Genomic DNA, 16,978 nt, shown 5'->3' with positions numbered 1-16,978 from the left:
AGCTTGGGTCTCGTGAGGATTATTAGCCTCCTCTTCACACCTGCCAGGCCAACTCCAGGCTGACACCATGTGCAGTCACGTGCCCTTCTCCCCAGTGAATTCTGCAAAAGCTGCTTTATCCAGATTTCCCAGCCTCTCTCAGATAATGGAAAATAACCTCTGTAGAGGAGCAAGGTAGTATTACTATTTTAACTAGGTATTTAAGAGTTATGTCTCAATTCTGCACATGAGCAATCCTATGACCTGGCATAGGTGCTTGCTGGTGCCCAAATGCAGAAAGCCTAAAGGAGTTCACCTGCAGTTACCTGAAATCTTCTCTGGGCTGACTAAGAAAAACTTTTCTGAGGATGTTACAGACAAAAAATCATGCCCTTGGGTCTTGTAGTGCATGGTAGTGCTGACGCACTAAGTAACTCCTGCTGTCACAGCTACTCTGATGTCATCAAGCTCCCAGCTGTATTGTATAACTTTATATAGTACAATTAGTCATATCAGCTTTTCTATATTTGTCTCTGCACTCCTATGAAGTTCTTTCAAGTCAGGAAGCTTTAAAACATAAATGTTTACACAGTGGAAAAAAGCCATAATGATAAGGGGCTGTTTTAAAATAGGGTGTCAGAGGGATATTGTTGGTCTGATGTCTCCCCAAAAAGAAGGGGCAGCCACTACATTTGTGTTCTTCACCAGGTAATGAAGCTGCAGAAGGCTGCAACATGCTTTCCTACTGCAGATAAACCTTCAGGCAGAACTAAAGCATGGAATGCAAAATGTGGCCAAGACACCCTGTTTCTTATCTGATGATAACCCACGTGTGATGGTCAGGCTGGACAGCCAATTTTTTCCTGTCCTTTCTTGCAGGTGGTTTGCTGTCATGGAAATCCAGTTGTTCGTTGTGTTATTCCTATACAAATATGAATTTGTGCTGTTGGATGCAGTACCAAAGGAGGTAAAAGGTCCTTGAATTTCTATAGCATTTCACATCTTTCTGTCCTTCATTCATCACACTCAGCTGAACAAACATGCTCCACTGTCATTATGTATAAATGAAGCACAATGTTGAGAGAGGCATGTTAATAAAACATGTCATGAATAACTCAGCCTTTGTTTTAGCTCAGGAACCCCAGAGTAACTCCAGCATTGTTAGACAGGCTGTGTTGTCCATGTAAGAAATCACCTACAAGAGCATATTGTCTCATCATTGCCTAAACATTACAAGAGATTTTAGAATTCCTTTCTAACACTGACAACAACAATGAATATGGAACTGGATTATTAATATTTTAAATATGTGAAATCAGATGCAGCAGTTGCAGTGCTCTTCCACAACGTATTCCATGGTGGAAGATAAATTATTAGGGTAGGACTGAAGGAGCAACTGTGACACAGAAAGGTCTTACCATTAAGGGAGTGGTGCAGTCTCCACTCTCAGCAGAAATTCCCTTCTCCATTTGCACTGTGTCCTTTCTACTTTCCAAAAATCCTCATTCCTCACAAACACGGACTGCTGCTAAATGAGCATGTCTACCTGTCACAACCTAAACATGACACACATGCCCTACAGCTAAACTGGCTGGAAGTTGGAAGCTGGAAGAACTTCATTCCTCTCCTCTCTGTGAGGAATGTGAGATGTTGATTTCAAATGGTGGTAGAAGGTCCACCCAGAATGTGGAGGAAGACTGCCTCTTCCTCACTGATGGTGTGTTGCCACACCAGCTCTCACTGGAGTGTCTTGTAACTGAGGTCTGCACCCACAGTCAATTAGGCTGATGAAGATATTAAAAACCATTTGAGTTTTTAAGATCTCACAAGTCATCCTCTATCAGAGCGGAATCAAAAATAACTGTGAAGGCCCTACTCAATGGCTTTAGTAAAGCCAAGAAATAGTGTCAGTCCACTGGAAAATATGTTTGTCCCCTCCCCAGAAGTGTTCAAGGCCAGGCTGGATGGGGATTTGAGCAACCATGTCAGGGTTGTGGGAACTAGATGATCTTTAAGGTCTCTTCCAACCCAAAACCATTCTATTTCATCTTGGTTCTCTCAGACCAAAGCTCCAAGAACATATATTTCTATATTAATATTAAAGCACGGTGATAACTCCAACTGAACTAACATCAATGTTTCTATTGATTTTCTTCTTTCTGCAGAGCCCTTTACATTTGGTGGGGACACAGCAACCCATGGCACCGTTCCGGGTCCAGTATAAATGCCGGGAATGAAAGCTGCCCAGCACTGGCTCACCTTCCTTTGCCAGCCACCACTGGATGGATGGGCCACTGAGCTGCTTCCCTTTCCTACAGCTTCAGATATGTTCTCTGCCTTGACAGTTCTTAATTTCAGGTTTCAATGCTGTACATGCTCAGTGTTGTGGTCTGCCATACCAATATAGACATATCTATGCTCTTCACCCCATTCCCTACCTCCCAGCATTTAAAAATCAAGCTCTCCCACTGCATTAATAATCTGTGGGGCAGTTATTCACAGACTTTGCAAATCTGATATGCTGAACTTACCAACTAGGTATTCAGGACAAAAAGCTGACATGTTTGGAAATCCTGCATGGAAGTTGTGCTAGAATCAGTGGAAAAGCAGGTTCCTTGGGCCAGGTCACTGCTTCCTGCAGGTCTTTATGAACTAGGACCAAGGTGGTGCCTTGTGGTAGCTGCATACAGGTCCCTGGTGCTGGGACAAAATACAGGGCACTGCTGAGCAGAGACCTCTGGATCAGATCTGCACCTACAATAAACTTCTGTATCACTGCCTGTGTAGGTAGGTGAAGATCTGGCCTGCTCTGCCTACAAAGGATGCCAGCTTTTGGCAAATAAAATGCCTTTGTAATGGAAAAATTGAAAGCAGGCTTAACACTGAGGTCTTGTTCCACTGCAGCACCTAACATTTCTACTGAGCTTTATTTACTCCAAAGGATTCAGAATCAGTCCCTGCATGAATATGCAGTGAGAGTTTGATCCTGATGTTTGGCTTCCAGTGAAAAGCAATTGCAAGAAAAAACTGTTGCTATTCATTAGACTGGTAGTCTAACCTGAAACACTTTTGCTTTTCCTTTAGCATGACTTACTTAATAGAACAAATTGCACAAATCTAAAAATATTTAATCCTATAAAGAATACCCAGTAAAAGATGCTCAAAGAAGCTGTCAAGTAAGTTCAGATACCAACATTTTAACTGCTGTCAGATTTCATATACAATAATAGCTGGCATGTATTTTTAGTCTTTTAAGTAAAGATTATTAATCATTTTAGAAGTATTTGCAAAAAAACCATAAATGGACATTCAACAACAGCAAAAAGTATGGGAATAACATACACAGGAAAATAATACATTGTATGGTTGGTTTACCTCAGTTATGGATACAACAATTTAACAAACTTTGATGATTTATATGGCTGGAAAATGATTCATCCAACTTCCAATTTAGCTCATAAAGGTTAGCTCTGCAAGTGCTGCACTCTTAGCTGCTATTTCAGAATCTCTTCCATAACTGAAACCTTTGGTTTTCATGTGTGGTTATTATCCAAAAGTGAATATTTTAATTTTAAAATTTGGAAAGGTCCACAATATCTGTTCAGGTATCTGGTAGGTTTGCAAAAATATTTTTTCTCCCAATATGCATTTCTTTTTTATTTTTCTGTTTCATTATTTTTGTGTTTTGGGGCCTTTTTGTGTGTGTCTGGTTTTGTTTTGGTTGTTTGCTTTTTTTTTTTTTCCCAGGAGAGGTAACTCAAAAATCAAAATTCCATAGTGGCAAACTTGACTTTAAACTAAAAAGGTCCCTAAAGGAAAGTATAACCTGAAGGTCAGCATCAGTTTGGACCTGTTGTGGGATGCAGGGGAGGAGCAGCTTGCAGTTGAACAAGATTTCTTACAGGATTTTTAGGGGAGGAAGCAAAGATGGGGAAAGGGCAGGACCAAGGTGGGTTGGTGAGAAACAAACATGGAAAAAAGAGGGATAAGGGGATAACAGAGGTTAGTTGCATGTAAAAAAACAGCTGATCAGTCTGCTTGCCTGGCTGTGCCCTGTGCCTGATCAGTGCAGTCTCTCCTGTCTTCTTCTTACTCTCCATTTTCAAATATTTTCTTGTGTGATGGTCTCTCTTGTGTGTGCAGGTGTGGGTATGGGGGTCTAAGTGCAGCAACTGGGGTGGGGCCATGGGTCACAGAGCTCCCGGGTCTGTGGTGCCAGCAGCTGGACAGAGGGTGGGTGTGGTAATGTGTGTGTGTGCTATGTCAGTGTGTGATGGGTAGTGAACACCCAGCCAGGCTAGCTGAGGAGTGGGTGAAGTGTGTGACTCGTAGGGGGAGGCGCCTGGGGGAGCTGGCTGCTGGAGGGATCAAGGACATCAGACCAGCTGCTGGAGAGAGCCCATGGGCTCTGGGGATTGACCAAGCCCCCCCTGTACGTGTCTGTGGGCATGTATGTCTCTGGGCAGGAGGCAGCTGGGGAGAGCGAGGACTCAGGACCAGTTACTGCAGGGATCCATAGTGCATCTATGTGTATTTTTATGTGTATTCCATGCTCACAGACTTTCACCTTGATCTGCTAGAGAGGGAAGCAGGATGAAGCTGTTGGTGCTACTTGTGTGAGTGCTGAGTGCTCCTGTCTGTGTTGCCCCCCTGGCCAGTGGGGCCATCAGTGCATACACATGTAGGAGCCTGCTGGGAACCCAGGCACAGCTTCACCGCCAGCTGGACCCAGGGGTGTGGAGCCAAGGCAACCTCACCTCTGCCTGGCTACTGGAGTTAGCAACTCCCTAGCAGGCTAGAATCAGTCAGAAAAATTTGTCCTGAAAAGCAGGACATATTTTTATCAACGTGTAGGCTTTTGGCAGGAAAGAAGTACCTGTTCTTGACAGCCAGAGAGATAATAAACAGAAGTGGGCTTGGGATCTCATCGCTGTGTGACTGCCCTGTGACAGCTCCATGCACTTGCCATACTTTCCTAGGTGGAAAAAAACCAAGGGAGGTGGATTAGTAAAGCAATGTGGTGGTCAAGTGATAGAGCTAAATGGGGTCTTCTACCTGGAAATAATTGAGAAGCTCCTGGGGGACAGAAAGGCAGCACTTTTCCACTGGGACAGGGTGAAACAGCTATTAAAAGGTCATCGTCATACCCTGCTCAGGAGTGGATTAACAGTATCTAAATTATTCTTCAAGTGTTTGGCCAGTCTGCTTTTAAATACAGCAGTGCTGAATTTCCATGGGGCATTTGCTCTCTTACCTGACTCTCCCTACTGTTGGAAAGCTATTTCCATGTATCAGGAGGAGGAGTCAGAATAAGGTTTTATTCACACTACCACCACAAGGACAGTATCTCCTCTCCACAAGCAGGAGATTTTTAACCAAAAGAGAAAAAAAAATACTCCTGTGTTTTGACCTATCTTTGTATTTCTACCTTCTGGGTGAAGTATGGATGTTAAAGGGAATGCAGTGGGGCATCCCTTGAAAACAATCTTAGAAAAAGCAGTTGTTCTTCCTCCAGGCATGTCATAGGCGAGGTCTATCTGAGAAAAACCCACGTTTTGAGCTGGCCAGACCTGTATGTTGGTATTAATTTCTACTGGGATAAGTAATTCCCATATCTAAGCCAGGGAAACAAACAGTAGGAGGGTTCTTAAGAAGAGAGAGGAAATCTAGAGTTATGAGAAATGAGCAGTAAAACTCTCTTAAATCAAATTTTCTTCGATAATTTTTGAACTTTATTGTCTATTAAATAAGAGTTTCAGGAAAACAAAACAAAACTCAACAAACCAACACAGAAACTATCACATTGGAGCCAACCTTTTTTGATACTTTTGAGGAAAGAATAAAGACTTTCCCTGAAATAATAAATTTCCTCTGGAAATAAAACGGTTGACAGAAAAGTGATCAAAACATGCATTAAAATTGAGTTTAATTGTTGACCTGCTGCAAGTGAACCGTTTCCAGTCAGCATGGTGAAAAGATAACCCCTGCTATCAGCACACACCTCCCAGAATAATCACACTTCTTTTATGTCTTCCCTCTAATGAGTCTCACTGAAGGCCCTTCTCATCTGTACTTAGCAGTTAAGTATTTCAAGTGCTCTCTTTCTTGACTCTAGGCACGGTATTTGGTATCTTTTCTGTGCTGCTGATTGTCACAGAAACCAGAAGTTTAGGCTTAGCACGTATACCTCCTGAAAATAGATATCTGGGGACTAAAAGATATGGCTGTAGCCTGTCAGAGGTGAGCTAAAAATAAAAGACTTCCTTTCAAAAAGAAATGAATACCAAGGCCCTGGCTCTGAACTGTGCTTAAGCACAGTGCCAAGCAAAACCTGACTTAAGCCTGTGCTTTGCTTTAAGCAAACACTTAACATGGATTTGCAGAATCAGAATGGATTTCAATTTAAGCACAGGCTTAAGTGCCTTGCTGAACCAAGGTCCAAGTGCCTCAGTTGCTATCTCGTTGTTTACAGTTCATCTTGGCATCTGTGTTGTAATTTTAAAGATATACAAAGGTTAGTGGGAATACTGAGGTAGCTTTGCTTATTTTTAGGTGAAGCTGGCAAATGTTAAGGGCTTTTAGGAAAAAGGTTTGTGTTGTTGTTTTTTTTGTTGTTGTTTTTTTAAACAGTCACATTTATAGCCTAACCCAGTAGGCTCTGCTGGCAGCAAGCATCTTTCCCAGTTATTTGGTACATTCTAAATGTGTGGCTCATCACATGGCAAAAAATATTTTCTCTCCACGGGAATGCAGTGGAAGGGGAGTCAGACACAAGAGAGGCATTCAGGAGATAGCAAGCATTTCATTGAAACAACCAAGGAGAGGCTTTCATCACGTAGACCCCTCTGCTTGATGTTGGACATGCCACTGATTGGCACAGCATTATTTATTTTCTTCACTTTGATCATAAAATTACTAGGAAGGGCTTAATGGAGTTATAAATATCTTGTTTCCATGAGAGTCCTGGGAAGACAATTATAGCACTGAAGTCTTTAACAGAGATAGGGCATTTGTGAAATGGTAGTATGTAAGGACTCCAATGGGTAACACAGGGAATTCTGCACTCTATTCCCAGCTCTCCTGTTGACTCATTGTGCGAATCACTTCATCCCTCAGTGATTCAGTTTCCTCATCTATACATTGGGGCAATAATGTTAATTTCCCACTCCTGCAAAGTCTGTATGGATTCAAAGTTGTACATATTGCTCATACTCATCAGAGCTCTCAAGCCTGCTTTCTGGCACTCATGGATGTCTGTAAACCTTTGGATAAGCTGTGTGCTTTCCTGAATTGGAGCTGTCATATTTGTGTTACTGGTAAATTACATTACTTGCAGAGTTACAGTCAAAATATTAAGAAGAAATATTTTAAATCTCTCACTTCACACTTTTTAACATGCTGATGAAACAGCTGTACCCTGGAAATACTATTTTTTTAATTATTTTTTTTTTAAAATACAAAGCTTGGAATTTAAGACTATGGACACATTTCTTGTTGAGCAAAATATAATGTCCTTTCATAAAACCAGCCCCTATGGAGGAGTGTTACCTGGAAGGTTGTCTAGCAGCTTCCTGTGAGATAGGAACTACATCTATGCTCTAATATCCTAAGTTGTGTCAAGCTTTTTTCACTTGTGTTCTGCTTTTACTACTTTAGAAATTTTATGCATCATCTTTTCCAAGTACCAAGCAGAGTACTGGACTAGCAAGCATTGAAAGAGCTTCATGTACAAGTACATCGCAACTATTAGTGTTAAATCTTTGCAGGTTTGAAAAAGACAAGTGAGGAAGGATTCAAGGCAAATGAGCAAACAACAGGGCCTGAGCTCCAGTGGGATACAGCCTAAAGGGAGTAACATGGATTTGGGATATGAAAGTGTGAACTTCTGTGCTGGAATGGAGATACTGCATCTCCCACTGATAGCACTGTAACCTCCCTGGCTGTGACTCCAAAAAGCTGCTGATAAATTTGAGAGATGAGAGCTAACTCAGAAATTTGATTAAAATGTTGCTAGGCCTGCCAAGCCTTGGAGTCAATCTGTTTAGCTTCAAAAATGGAATGCTCAGAAGTTATTGAGCACAGGCTGAGGATACCAAAGTTCAATAACAGATGGGCCTTTGGAGCTTGCTCTAGCATCACAGACTGAAGTGAAAACAAGCCAATTCCCACTTGAAATGAGGTAAAAAAAATGCAGATAAATAAATTGAATTGTTTTACCAAGGACTGAAATCACGTTTTTATTAATAGTTTTGAAAACAAAATCACACATTTTTCTGAAACAGAAGCTTTTGATCTGGTCTATATGCATTCCTGAGGTGGAGAGAGGAGGGAAAGGCAACCTGATGACTTTTCAGCAATCTGCAAAACATAAATCAGGCAAGTCTCAAGGCCTATATTCTGTACAAAGGCAGAAGACTTTCTGAGGGTGCAAGAGCCCACACAAGGCAGTCATCAAATTAGGTAACCACAGCTGACCAAAGAAGCCTAAATCTAAGGAGGAGGATCATGTTCTTTACAAAGTGTAATTAGGGAATGGCAAGATGTAGTGTTCACTTTTTCCTGAGTCCTTGCTCAGAGACAATTACCAGTGATTTCTGTGAACATCTGACCCAAGGAAGAGTCAAGTGGGGCTCTGTGGATGCAGTCCCTCAGCACGGGGTTTCCAGACTCCTTTGGCTGTGGGGTCTCACACTGGCAAAGTGTGCTCTAACCTGAAGACAGGGCTCTGTCACTCTCTCATGCCAAAGGTCTCAATCACAGCTAGACTTGATTCTTTCAAATTAAACACAAAAGTTCCACTGAGTTCATAGTGTTGAGTTTTGTTACTGCTGACACAGATCTGGAGGCAGTTTCAAGGCATTGGCCTTTTATCTGACCTTTATTCTGAAAACTGTCACTGCCCAGAAAAGCAGTGTGTCCTCCTGTTTGCTTGATACCAAAAGAAAAGCAAGTGCTCTCCTGTATCGTGACATGGCTGCCCAAGGGTGATTCCCAGGATAAAATGAATAGATGAGCAGTGCAAGATAATTCATTACAGCTCAAGATATTGCCTTTGATGTTCTTCTTCTGTCCAAATCTTGGTATTATCATTTACTATTTTAAGCTTGTTTATGGAACTGGAATACTACACAGATTAAAAAAAAAAGGATGATTACAAGAATGTTTTCAGGCATTAAACCTGAGGTTTGAAGCTTTTTTTTTTTCAGAAAATAATAAACCAAAGAATGTTTTATTATCTGAAAACCTGGCAACTGTTCTTTGCTAGCCATGAACTGAAACCTAGCACCACTTCGTTAAAAGCCAGTCTCATCACAATGATCTGGTTGTTCCTCAAAATAATAAAAAGACTTGAATCAGCAGCATTTATTGAGTATTAATCAACATATTCAGCCTTGCTGTATTTCTCTTATATAAACCTCTTGCAGCCAGAGGCTTTGTGGATATGCACAGTTTGCACATGGAGGCATTATGGGTGTGCAGGAGCAAACTGGGAAATGAGTTCTCCACATACCCACAAGCTAAGCCAAATCCAAGTGACAGAACATAGCAAAAGCTGCAATTACTAAAGCATCTGAGCAACCACACCTGCCAGCACTGCTCTGCACACACCAAGATACATTTATCCCTCCACGCAGGGACGTGCCAGCTTTGGTGTCTTTGTACGGGGTAGAAGGTGGTAGCTGGGCAAAGGGTGGGAGCTGGGGCTGTCCCACCTTCTGGACACTGAGCATCTCACAATCTGGGAGTGTGCTGTGCCATTGGATGGCTTGATGGGCTGGTTGTCTGAATGAGACATCTCTAGCACAGGCTGTTTCTGCAAACAGATTTACACAATGAATTCACAGCACAGTGGGCTTCTCCCAGAGGTGGCACTGGAGCAGCCCAAGGGCAGAACCTAGACCTGTTTTCCTTTTTAACTTCCCTTTATGGTTCCCATCCTGCCTGGGAACTTCAGTAGTGCCTTTTTCCCCCTTCCCAGCTCAACTGTAAATGCAGCTTACCCTTCCCTTCAGGACTTCCACATCCAGGCTGCCAAAAATCTGCAAATCTTGAGTGCAACACTGCAAGGGTAAGATTGCCAGATCAGTGTGCTGGTAGCACATAATGCCTTGATAGACTGGCTATGTCTTTTGGAGCTCTTGGGGTAGAGACTTCGCTCTGATGTGGAAGAAGGACATTCTTTAGAGATTGGTCTGCCACAATGACTCAGTGTCATGGAAGCTACAACTTGTGTGTCATGGCCATTTCCATGTTGCCATCTCCAGTGCTCAGTGTGCAAAAGGGCTGGCAGTGCACAGGCACTGGCACCATTTAGGGGACAATTGTCAATCACTAGTGTACTGACAACCCTGTCCTGGGCTGTATCAAAAGAAGTGTGTCCAGCAGGTCAAGGGAGGGGATTCTGCCCCCCTACTCTGCTCTTATGAGACCCCCCCTGCACTGCTGTGTCCAGTTGTGGAGCCTCCAACACATTGGAGTAAATCCAGAGAAGGGCCATGAAGATGATCAGAAGGCTGGAGCACCTCTCCTATGAAGACAGGCTGAGAGAGTTGGGCTTGTTCAGCCTGAAGAAGAGAAGGGTCTTGGGGAGACCTCAGAGCACCTTCTAGTTCCTAAAGGGGCTGCAGGAAAGATGGGGAGGGCCTTTTTACAAGGGTAGAGAGTGGCAGGACAAGGTGTAATGGCTTTAAAATGGAAGAGGGAAGATTAGATATTAGGAAGAAATTCTTTGCTCTGAGGGTGGCGAGACACTGGCCCAGGTTGCCCAGGGAAGCTGTGGCTGCCCCATCCCTGGAAGTGTTTGAGGCCAGGCTGGATGGGGCTTGGTGCAGCCTGGTCTGGTGGGAGGTCTCCCTGCCCATGCAGGGTAGGGTGGAATTAGATAATCTTGAAGGTCCCTTCCAGCCCAGACCATTCTGTGATTCTCTAATGACTCTAGAAATGAGTGCAATAATATATATAAATAATGATAATATATGTTTCAGAGTACACTAACATAATGTGTCTAAAACAACATGTCTTAGTACAAGTGTTGAAAAAGGCTGTGTAAGTTTTCACTTCTAGGCACAATTCAGGCACAAAAATAGAGTCTCAGTAGTTACCTGCTTGAGCTGCTTATTTTCTATTCATTCAAAGTGTATGTGGTGTCATGTGGTGACTAATAACTCATCATTCACACTCATCTGCTTCCAATGATATTCCAATTATGCCTTCAACAATCACCTGGAAGTGTCAGAATAATGAATGAAGATTTCAGAAAGAAATACACAAAAAGCCTTAAGACTAGGGATTACACTTCAGGAGAATGAAACACATAAATAATTAGTTATGATCTCCCAATACACTTTAATCTGACATTTTTAAAAGCTTTTCTATGTCAATATCTGTAACTATGGATAAAGATTAATAAAAGACAAAGAATCTAGTACAATGGACTTCTTGATCAAACCTACCTAGCACTGCTTCAGAACTAGGGCTCCTAAATTCTACTTTCTCAACAATTAATTAACAATAATTACCACACTATTCACTTTATCAGAGTAAATTGTGTCTTGCAGTTGATTACACTCTGTGGCCTTCTCATTAGCACATGTAAAAATAGTGCTTTTTTAAAAGTTGTTTATATTCTAAAGCAGATTAAATAATACATTCAGATGGTACCTAGGTACCTAAATAAACATCTTGATTTTCCAGAGCACCTACAAGTCTCAGAATTGCACAGTGCTTCTGAAAATCAGGCCATTTATTTAGGTGTCTATATTTAGGTACATGAGTTTGAAGCATTTGGCTTGAGGTCACATAGCTATGGCTCATTGCATTTTTTTTTTTTTTTCTCCATTTGGGTCACAATGGGCAAGTCACTTCTAATAATTCTCATCACAAATCTAAGAAATAGCAGAGAAGGTGGTAAGAATTACTTACTAATTATCATCACGATGCTTAGCACTTCCTCAAATACATGAAGTTTTCTTCCCAGAGAATTTCAGTCTAAAAAAAGATAGAAATCACTGCATCAGAAAGGTAAGACAATATTTTTAGAGACTGAGCTCGTGTTCTGGTTAAACTGTGCTCATTTCCTGAATTTTACTTGTCTGGCATCTTTATCATTCCTTCTATAAGCTTATGATCATTTTGACAAGCCAGATATTTTAGCTTCCCTTCTTTTGAGTAAATCCTAAAACCCAAGTGCTTCTACTCGTTAACACATGGCAGCAAACCACAGTTTATTCCTGAAGAATCTGAGCTGACATTATCAGTCATGCTGTTGAGACTTATACCTCCAAGACTGCTTTTGAATTTGCATGGTAGCTTGCACAGGCCTTGACCTTAGCGAACTGGTTATGAAATAAACAGCCCAAGACTTTGCAGAGAGATCACTGGCGGGGGGGGGGGAAGACATCAAGAGGAAAATTCAATCTTTTAAAGAAACAAGGAAATCAGTTTCCTTAACATCCTACCTCTGCAGTTTGTCATTGCTTGACTTCACAACAAGAGATGCCTGTAGCTTTGGCAGCAGGTTCGGCAGTTCCCACAGCGCTGCCTCCATTTTGCAGAGAGATGGTAGCTGAGAAGAAGCAGTCAGCCCACAGGTAAAAACAATCATCTGAAATACCTGGTATCTTTCAACAAAATGAAAACCTCCTCATCCTTCAGCATCCTCATTCAACTGGGAGAATTAAAATCTCACCATAAGGCTTCAGATTTGAGAGAACTGTACTCGTAATTTAAGGGTGGTATTGGTTACAGAAAAAAAAAAAAAAAAAGAGGCTTTTTATTTTTTGCCCTTTCTTGAAATGGGAATTCTTTAAAAATCAGTGAAACCCTTTTTTTTTCTCTTGATCTACCATGCATCTAGACTAAAAAAAATATCTATTGCTCATATATATTCCTCAACTAGAAACTGGGACATGGTATTTTTGTTGTCTTCAAAACTGAGGGGTAGCTGTAAGATAATAAAGCTGTTTTGAGGGACTTTATGTTAGATGTGGAACTTTTGCAACATCACATGAAAAAGACTTTTTTTTGAGGCAACTCTCACTCTCAGAAGTGGATGGAAAATATCAAGACTCTTTGTTGCTGTTTTCGTTGCCTTAAAAACCATGAGTCTCCTGTCTGACCTTTGTCTGACCCTGAGGACGCTCAAAGCCAAGGTGGAGATACCAGAGAGGGGGTCTGGGGAGCAACTGAGCCAAATGCAGGGACTGTCCCACTGCAAGGCTGGGAGCTCAGCAGTCCCCAGGGTAGTGCCACAGGGTCTTCCCACTTGCCTGACCCCCACATAACAGATTCCAAGAGAAGCAGCACCCCTGTGCACAGCTGAAGCATGTGCTTCCCTCCATCTCCAAATCCACAATGAAGGAAATGGCCTTGATCCATGATCAACCTGCTCATGGAGTAGCATGTGCAAGGGTGTGACAGGCACTAGAACTTCACAGCAAGTGATGGATACTCTCCTTTTCTGCAGCAATTTTTCATTGGTGCAATCATTACTCTTGCATCCAGAACTGTGCAAAATGCTCTGTAGGTAAATGGGAAAAAAAAAAAAAAAAGGAGGAAAAAAAAAAAAAGATAGGTCCAGTCTTCTCTTTGCACATTTTTATTTAAACATCTGCAGTATGTTGTATCTAAGCTGCTTTGCAGTTGCTACACACATAGAGGATGGATCTGAAGAGGTGTCAAGGCAATGTTGTCTCACTGTACTGAGTGACTGGGTGATAAAATAGCAGATGAAATTCAGCAGTGGCAAGTGCAAAGTAATGTACATGGGAAAAAATAACCCTGACTATACATACAGAGACACTCCTTCAAGCTATCACTTTTGCTGCAGGAGATCTGGAGGTTGAAGTGGAATGCTCTCTGAAAATTTTTGTGGGGGGCCAGGGAAGCAGTCCAAAAGGCAAAAGAGATGTTAAGAGATTAGCAGCTCCCCACTTCGATGAAGAGAGGACCCCCAAAGTCATGGGGCTCAGTTGCTCATATGCTCAGAGTTCTTCTGAGTCCCTTGGCTGTACCAGCACAATTCAATAGTCATTTTAGTAGAATGAATTGTAAAGAAAGCAGTGTTTTCTAGTAAAAGTAGGAAGGACAGAGAGGATGGTGATAAAGTTTCATGCTGGAAATAAAGAAAACCACATCAGCTTGAAAGAGGGATAGCTGGGGGAAATCCAATTAAAGTCCGGAAAATAATGTTGATGAGAAGGTAAAAAAGGAAATTTAATTTATTGCCTCTGTAACAAAGGAACACTTAATAAAACAAGCAGGAAGAAGACTTGAAGTAGTTTTTACACCGTGATGAATTATCACAGCACAGCATATTGTCTTAACATCAAAGAGTTCAGACAAACTCCTAGAGAACAGGAACACTGGTAACTACTAAGCATAGCAGATTGGATAGAACCCCGAGTTCCAGAAGTCTCTAGTTGCTGGAAAATTATAAGGTAAATAGGAGAAGAACACATGGTCTATTTTTACACTGTTTTACTAAGCATCCCATTTTGGCTGCTGGAGACAAGATACAGAGCTAGATGGATCCAACTGTTTTTATATTCTAAAAAAGTAACAGAAACAGTCAAGGGTATGCTAATGCTGACAGAGTCAACATTAATTTCACTTGCTTTATCCACTCTAATCTCCAGACTCAGCCATTTGCAAGAAATCATAATCCATATCTGGCCAAAGATTTGGGGATTATCTGAGAGAGCAGAGATGCAAAACAAGGGTTCACTTCTTGGAAATCTTCTGATTTTGAGATATTACTTACTCCTTTCTTCTGAAAAGAGAAAACTTTTGTCACCAAAGCTCCTGCAAAGGCTGCAGGGGTGAGTCAGTGTCGGTATGTGATGATCAGAAATCAGCATAACAGACAGGGTGAAAAGTACTTTGGTTACAATACTCTTTATTTGTGTTGAAACTCACCGTGGTTGCTTCAGTGCATGAGAGGGCACTTCTGCTTACAGATTAAATCTGTAGATAAGAAGCAGGTGCAGACTGCAGAATTCGGATGAGATGGCCTAAGCCTGTGCTCTGAGGTATCAGTAACAGAACTCCCACTCAGTTCTGTGGGAGCAGGACCACAGCATTGCTTTCAAATCTTGCAAGTTGCAGCTGTTTTATCACCTCCTTTGGTATCCTTTCCAGAATTGCAGCTTCCTCCAGATTTTGGCACTCTACAGCTACTTGGGTTGTGGGAAGATGCCCACAGCATTTAGGAAGCACAGAGTGCCTACTCAGGCTGCAGATCCTGAATAGCACTCGGGCCTAAGTGGGTAAAGGCTGTGACTCCAAGGACATTCTCTCAGCTGCTCTTACTCTCTTATTTTTGCAGTGTCACTTTGCCATGTCTAAATAATATATTACTTTGTGACCTTTGGCAATCTTTGATGCTTATAACGGCGGATACTAAAACCACTGCAATTGTTGCCATTCTCATTAGTATCTAATTTGAAGGACATTTTTACTACCAAGAGTGGAATTTGGGGTTTTTCTCCCCTTCATCTTAGCAATAATGTCTGGATGCCCATAAAAGCTAAAGGACTGATGCAGGTGTTCCTGATTTTTCCTGAACATGGATTAGCTTGCTTTCCTAACTGTAGAGATTTACATTGTACTACAAAGAAAGGTTACCCTGGGCCAGCTTCATCACAATGAAAATATTCTGCCCAATATGAAAAAGAATAAAACCTGACATTGGCTACTGTGAACAAGACACAGTTAAGACATATAGGAATAAGAAGACACAAGGAAATTGTATAACATAAACTGTGGGACAGAAAAAGCATGGTGGGTGCTCTTCCTACTCAGAATATTAAAATGAGACATCATGCAAAGGGAACACATGTAAATAGAGACAAAGGAAGATATCCTACCAGGTTTAATTCTTAAACACCAAAACAACAAACACATAACTTGATCCAGAACCTGATTAGTTTATATTGTGACATCTTTCATTCTATAGCTTGCTTTCTCTTCTGCATAGTGCCTAAAGCAATGAGATCGTGGTCAGGGATTCATATTTTAAGCACAAGGATAAACCAGCAAGAATTAATAAATACCACTGTAAGTTGCCTGTTATATATTAAAAACAGAAGTAGAACCAAAGAAGAAAGCCTGGAAGGTGTCTAAACCTGACACTCATCAAGGTGTAAGTCAGTCTTTAGGTAACTAAACCAGGAAGAAACTCAGATTCTGTTTCAAGTACAAGACTCAACAAGGCAGTGCTTCTAGGTATTTGCAGAGATGAGGTGGGATTCACTACTGATCTCATTCATTGCAGCAGTTTTTTTTCTGCTATTATTGGAAAGTACTGCTACAAACGGTACACATGTCTTAACATGTTTTTAACTAATGGAGAGTTATTCCTTCCATGGATTTTTTTACAGGGTATTTTAATAATTATATGGGCGTCTTCTGGTTCTCCATTGTATTACATAAATTTTCAAAGCCATCTTTGCAGAAACCTATTTATATTTTGGCATCACCCCATTGATTAAATCCCTCTGACATACCAAAGCAAAGAGAACCACAGAAAATCAGCATTAGCCCTTGGTGCTCAGCAGTCTCCAACCTACGGCTGGAAGAGAGGAAACAGCCCTTCCTTTCACAAAGCATGCCCTGGGGGCACCTGAATGCTTTCTCTTCTTTTTAAAATCATTACCACCATCAGCCATTTAACACTGTAGCCGTGACGCTCCTGAAGAGGCTTCCCCCTGCACCTCCTGGCCTTGCAGCATCAGGGAGATGCACCTCATTCATTCACCTGGGAGTCTGGGGAAGAGATGAGCCACCACCGGATCCCCTCCCAGACGGAGCTCCCTTCAAGGGTGCGTTCGCTTGTGGGTGGGTCAGCAGCGAGGAGGAGGCTTTTAACTCCCTCCCCCACAGGCCCTCAGGCCCCCCCTGCACCGTCCTCACGGGGGGCACCGAGGGGTTTGTCACTAGGGCCACGGCAAGATGTGCGGGCAGCCTGCGGGGATCCACCCCGCATCCTCCCTCTCATCCC

The 16,978-nt window shown here is 42.0% G+C and overlaps 1 protein-coding gene and 1 long non-coding RNA gene across 9 annotated transcripts in view; one reads left to right on the top strand and one right to left on the bottom strand.

Moving 5' to 3' along the window:
* LOC127382147 (24-hydroxycholesterol 7-alpha-hydroxylase) overlaps positions 1–9,341 on the top strand; it is a 27,461-nt gene extending 18,120 nt beyond the window's left edge. For all 4 annotated transcript variants that reach the window (XM_051613349.1, XM_051613348.1, XM_051613347.1 and 1 more), the window contains 2 exons: positions 859–946; positions 2,145–9,341. In XM_051613349.1, the coding sequence (XP_051469309.1) occupies positions 859–915 (57 nt within the window). In that variant the 3' untranslated portion in view covers positions 916–946; positions 2,145–9,341. The remainder of the gene's footprint in view (positions 1–858; positions 947–2,144) is intronic.
* The window catches only part of LOC127382148 (uncharacterized), a 21,664-nt gene extending 4,686 nt beyond the window's left edge, over positions 1–16,978 (bottom strand). The window contains exons 1-6 of one of the 5 annotated variants that reach the window (XR_007888888.1): positions 16,736–16,978; positions 12,438–12,544; positions 11,902–11,967; positions 11,082–11,202; positions 9,981–10,040; positions 4,856–4,954 (exon numbers count right to left, since the gene is read on the bottom strand). This is a non-coding gene — a long non-coding RNA (uncharacterized LOC127382148). The remainder of the gene's footprint in view (positions 1–4,855; positions 4,955–9,980; positions 10,041–11,081; positions 11,203–11,901; positions 11,968–12,437; positions 12,545–16,735) is intronic. The other 4 variants (XR_007888889.1, XR_007888890.1, XR_007888891.1 and 1 more) reach the window with 4 other exon arrangements.

The sequence above is a fragment of the Apus apus genome, chromosome 3 (genome assembly GCF_020740795.1).
Source record: "Apus apus isolate bApuApu2 chromosome 3, bApuApu2.pri.cur, whole genome shotgun sequence".
Classification (NCBI taxonomy): domain Eukaryota; kingdom Metazoa; phylum Chordata; class Aves; order Apodiformes; family Apodidae; genus Apus; species Apus apus.
The sequence above is the reverse complement of the archived record's forward strand: the minus strand, read 5'-3'. Positions and strand labels throughout refer to the sequence as shown.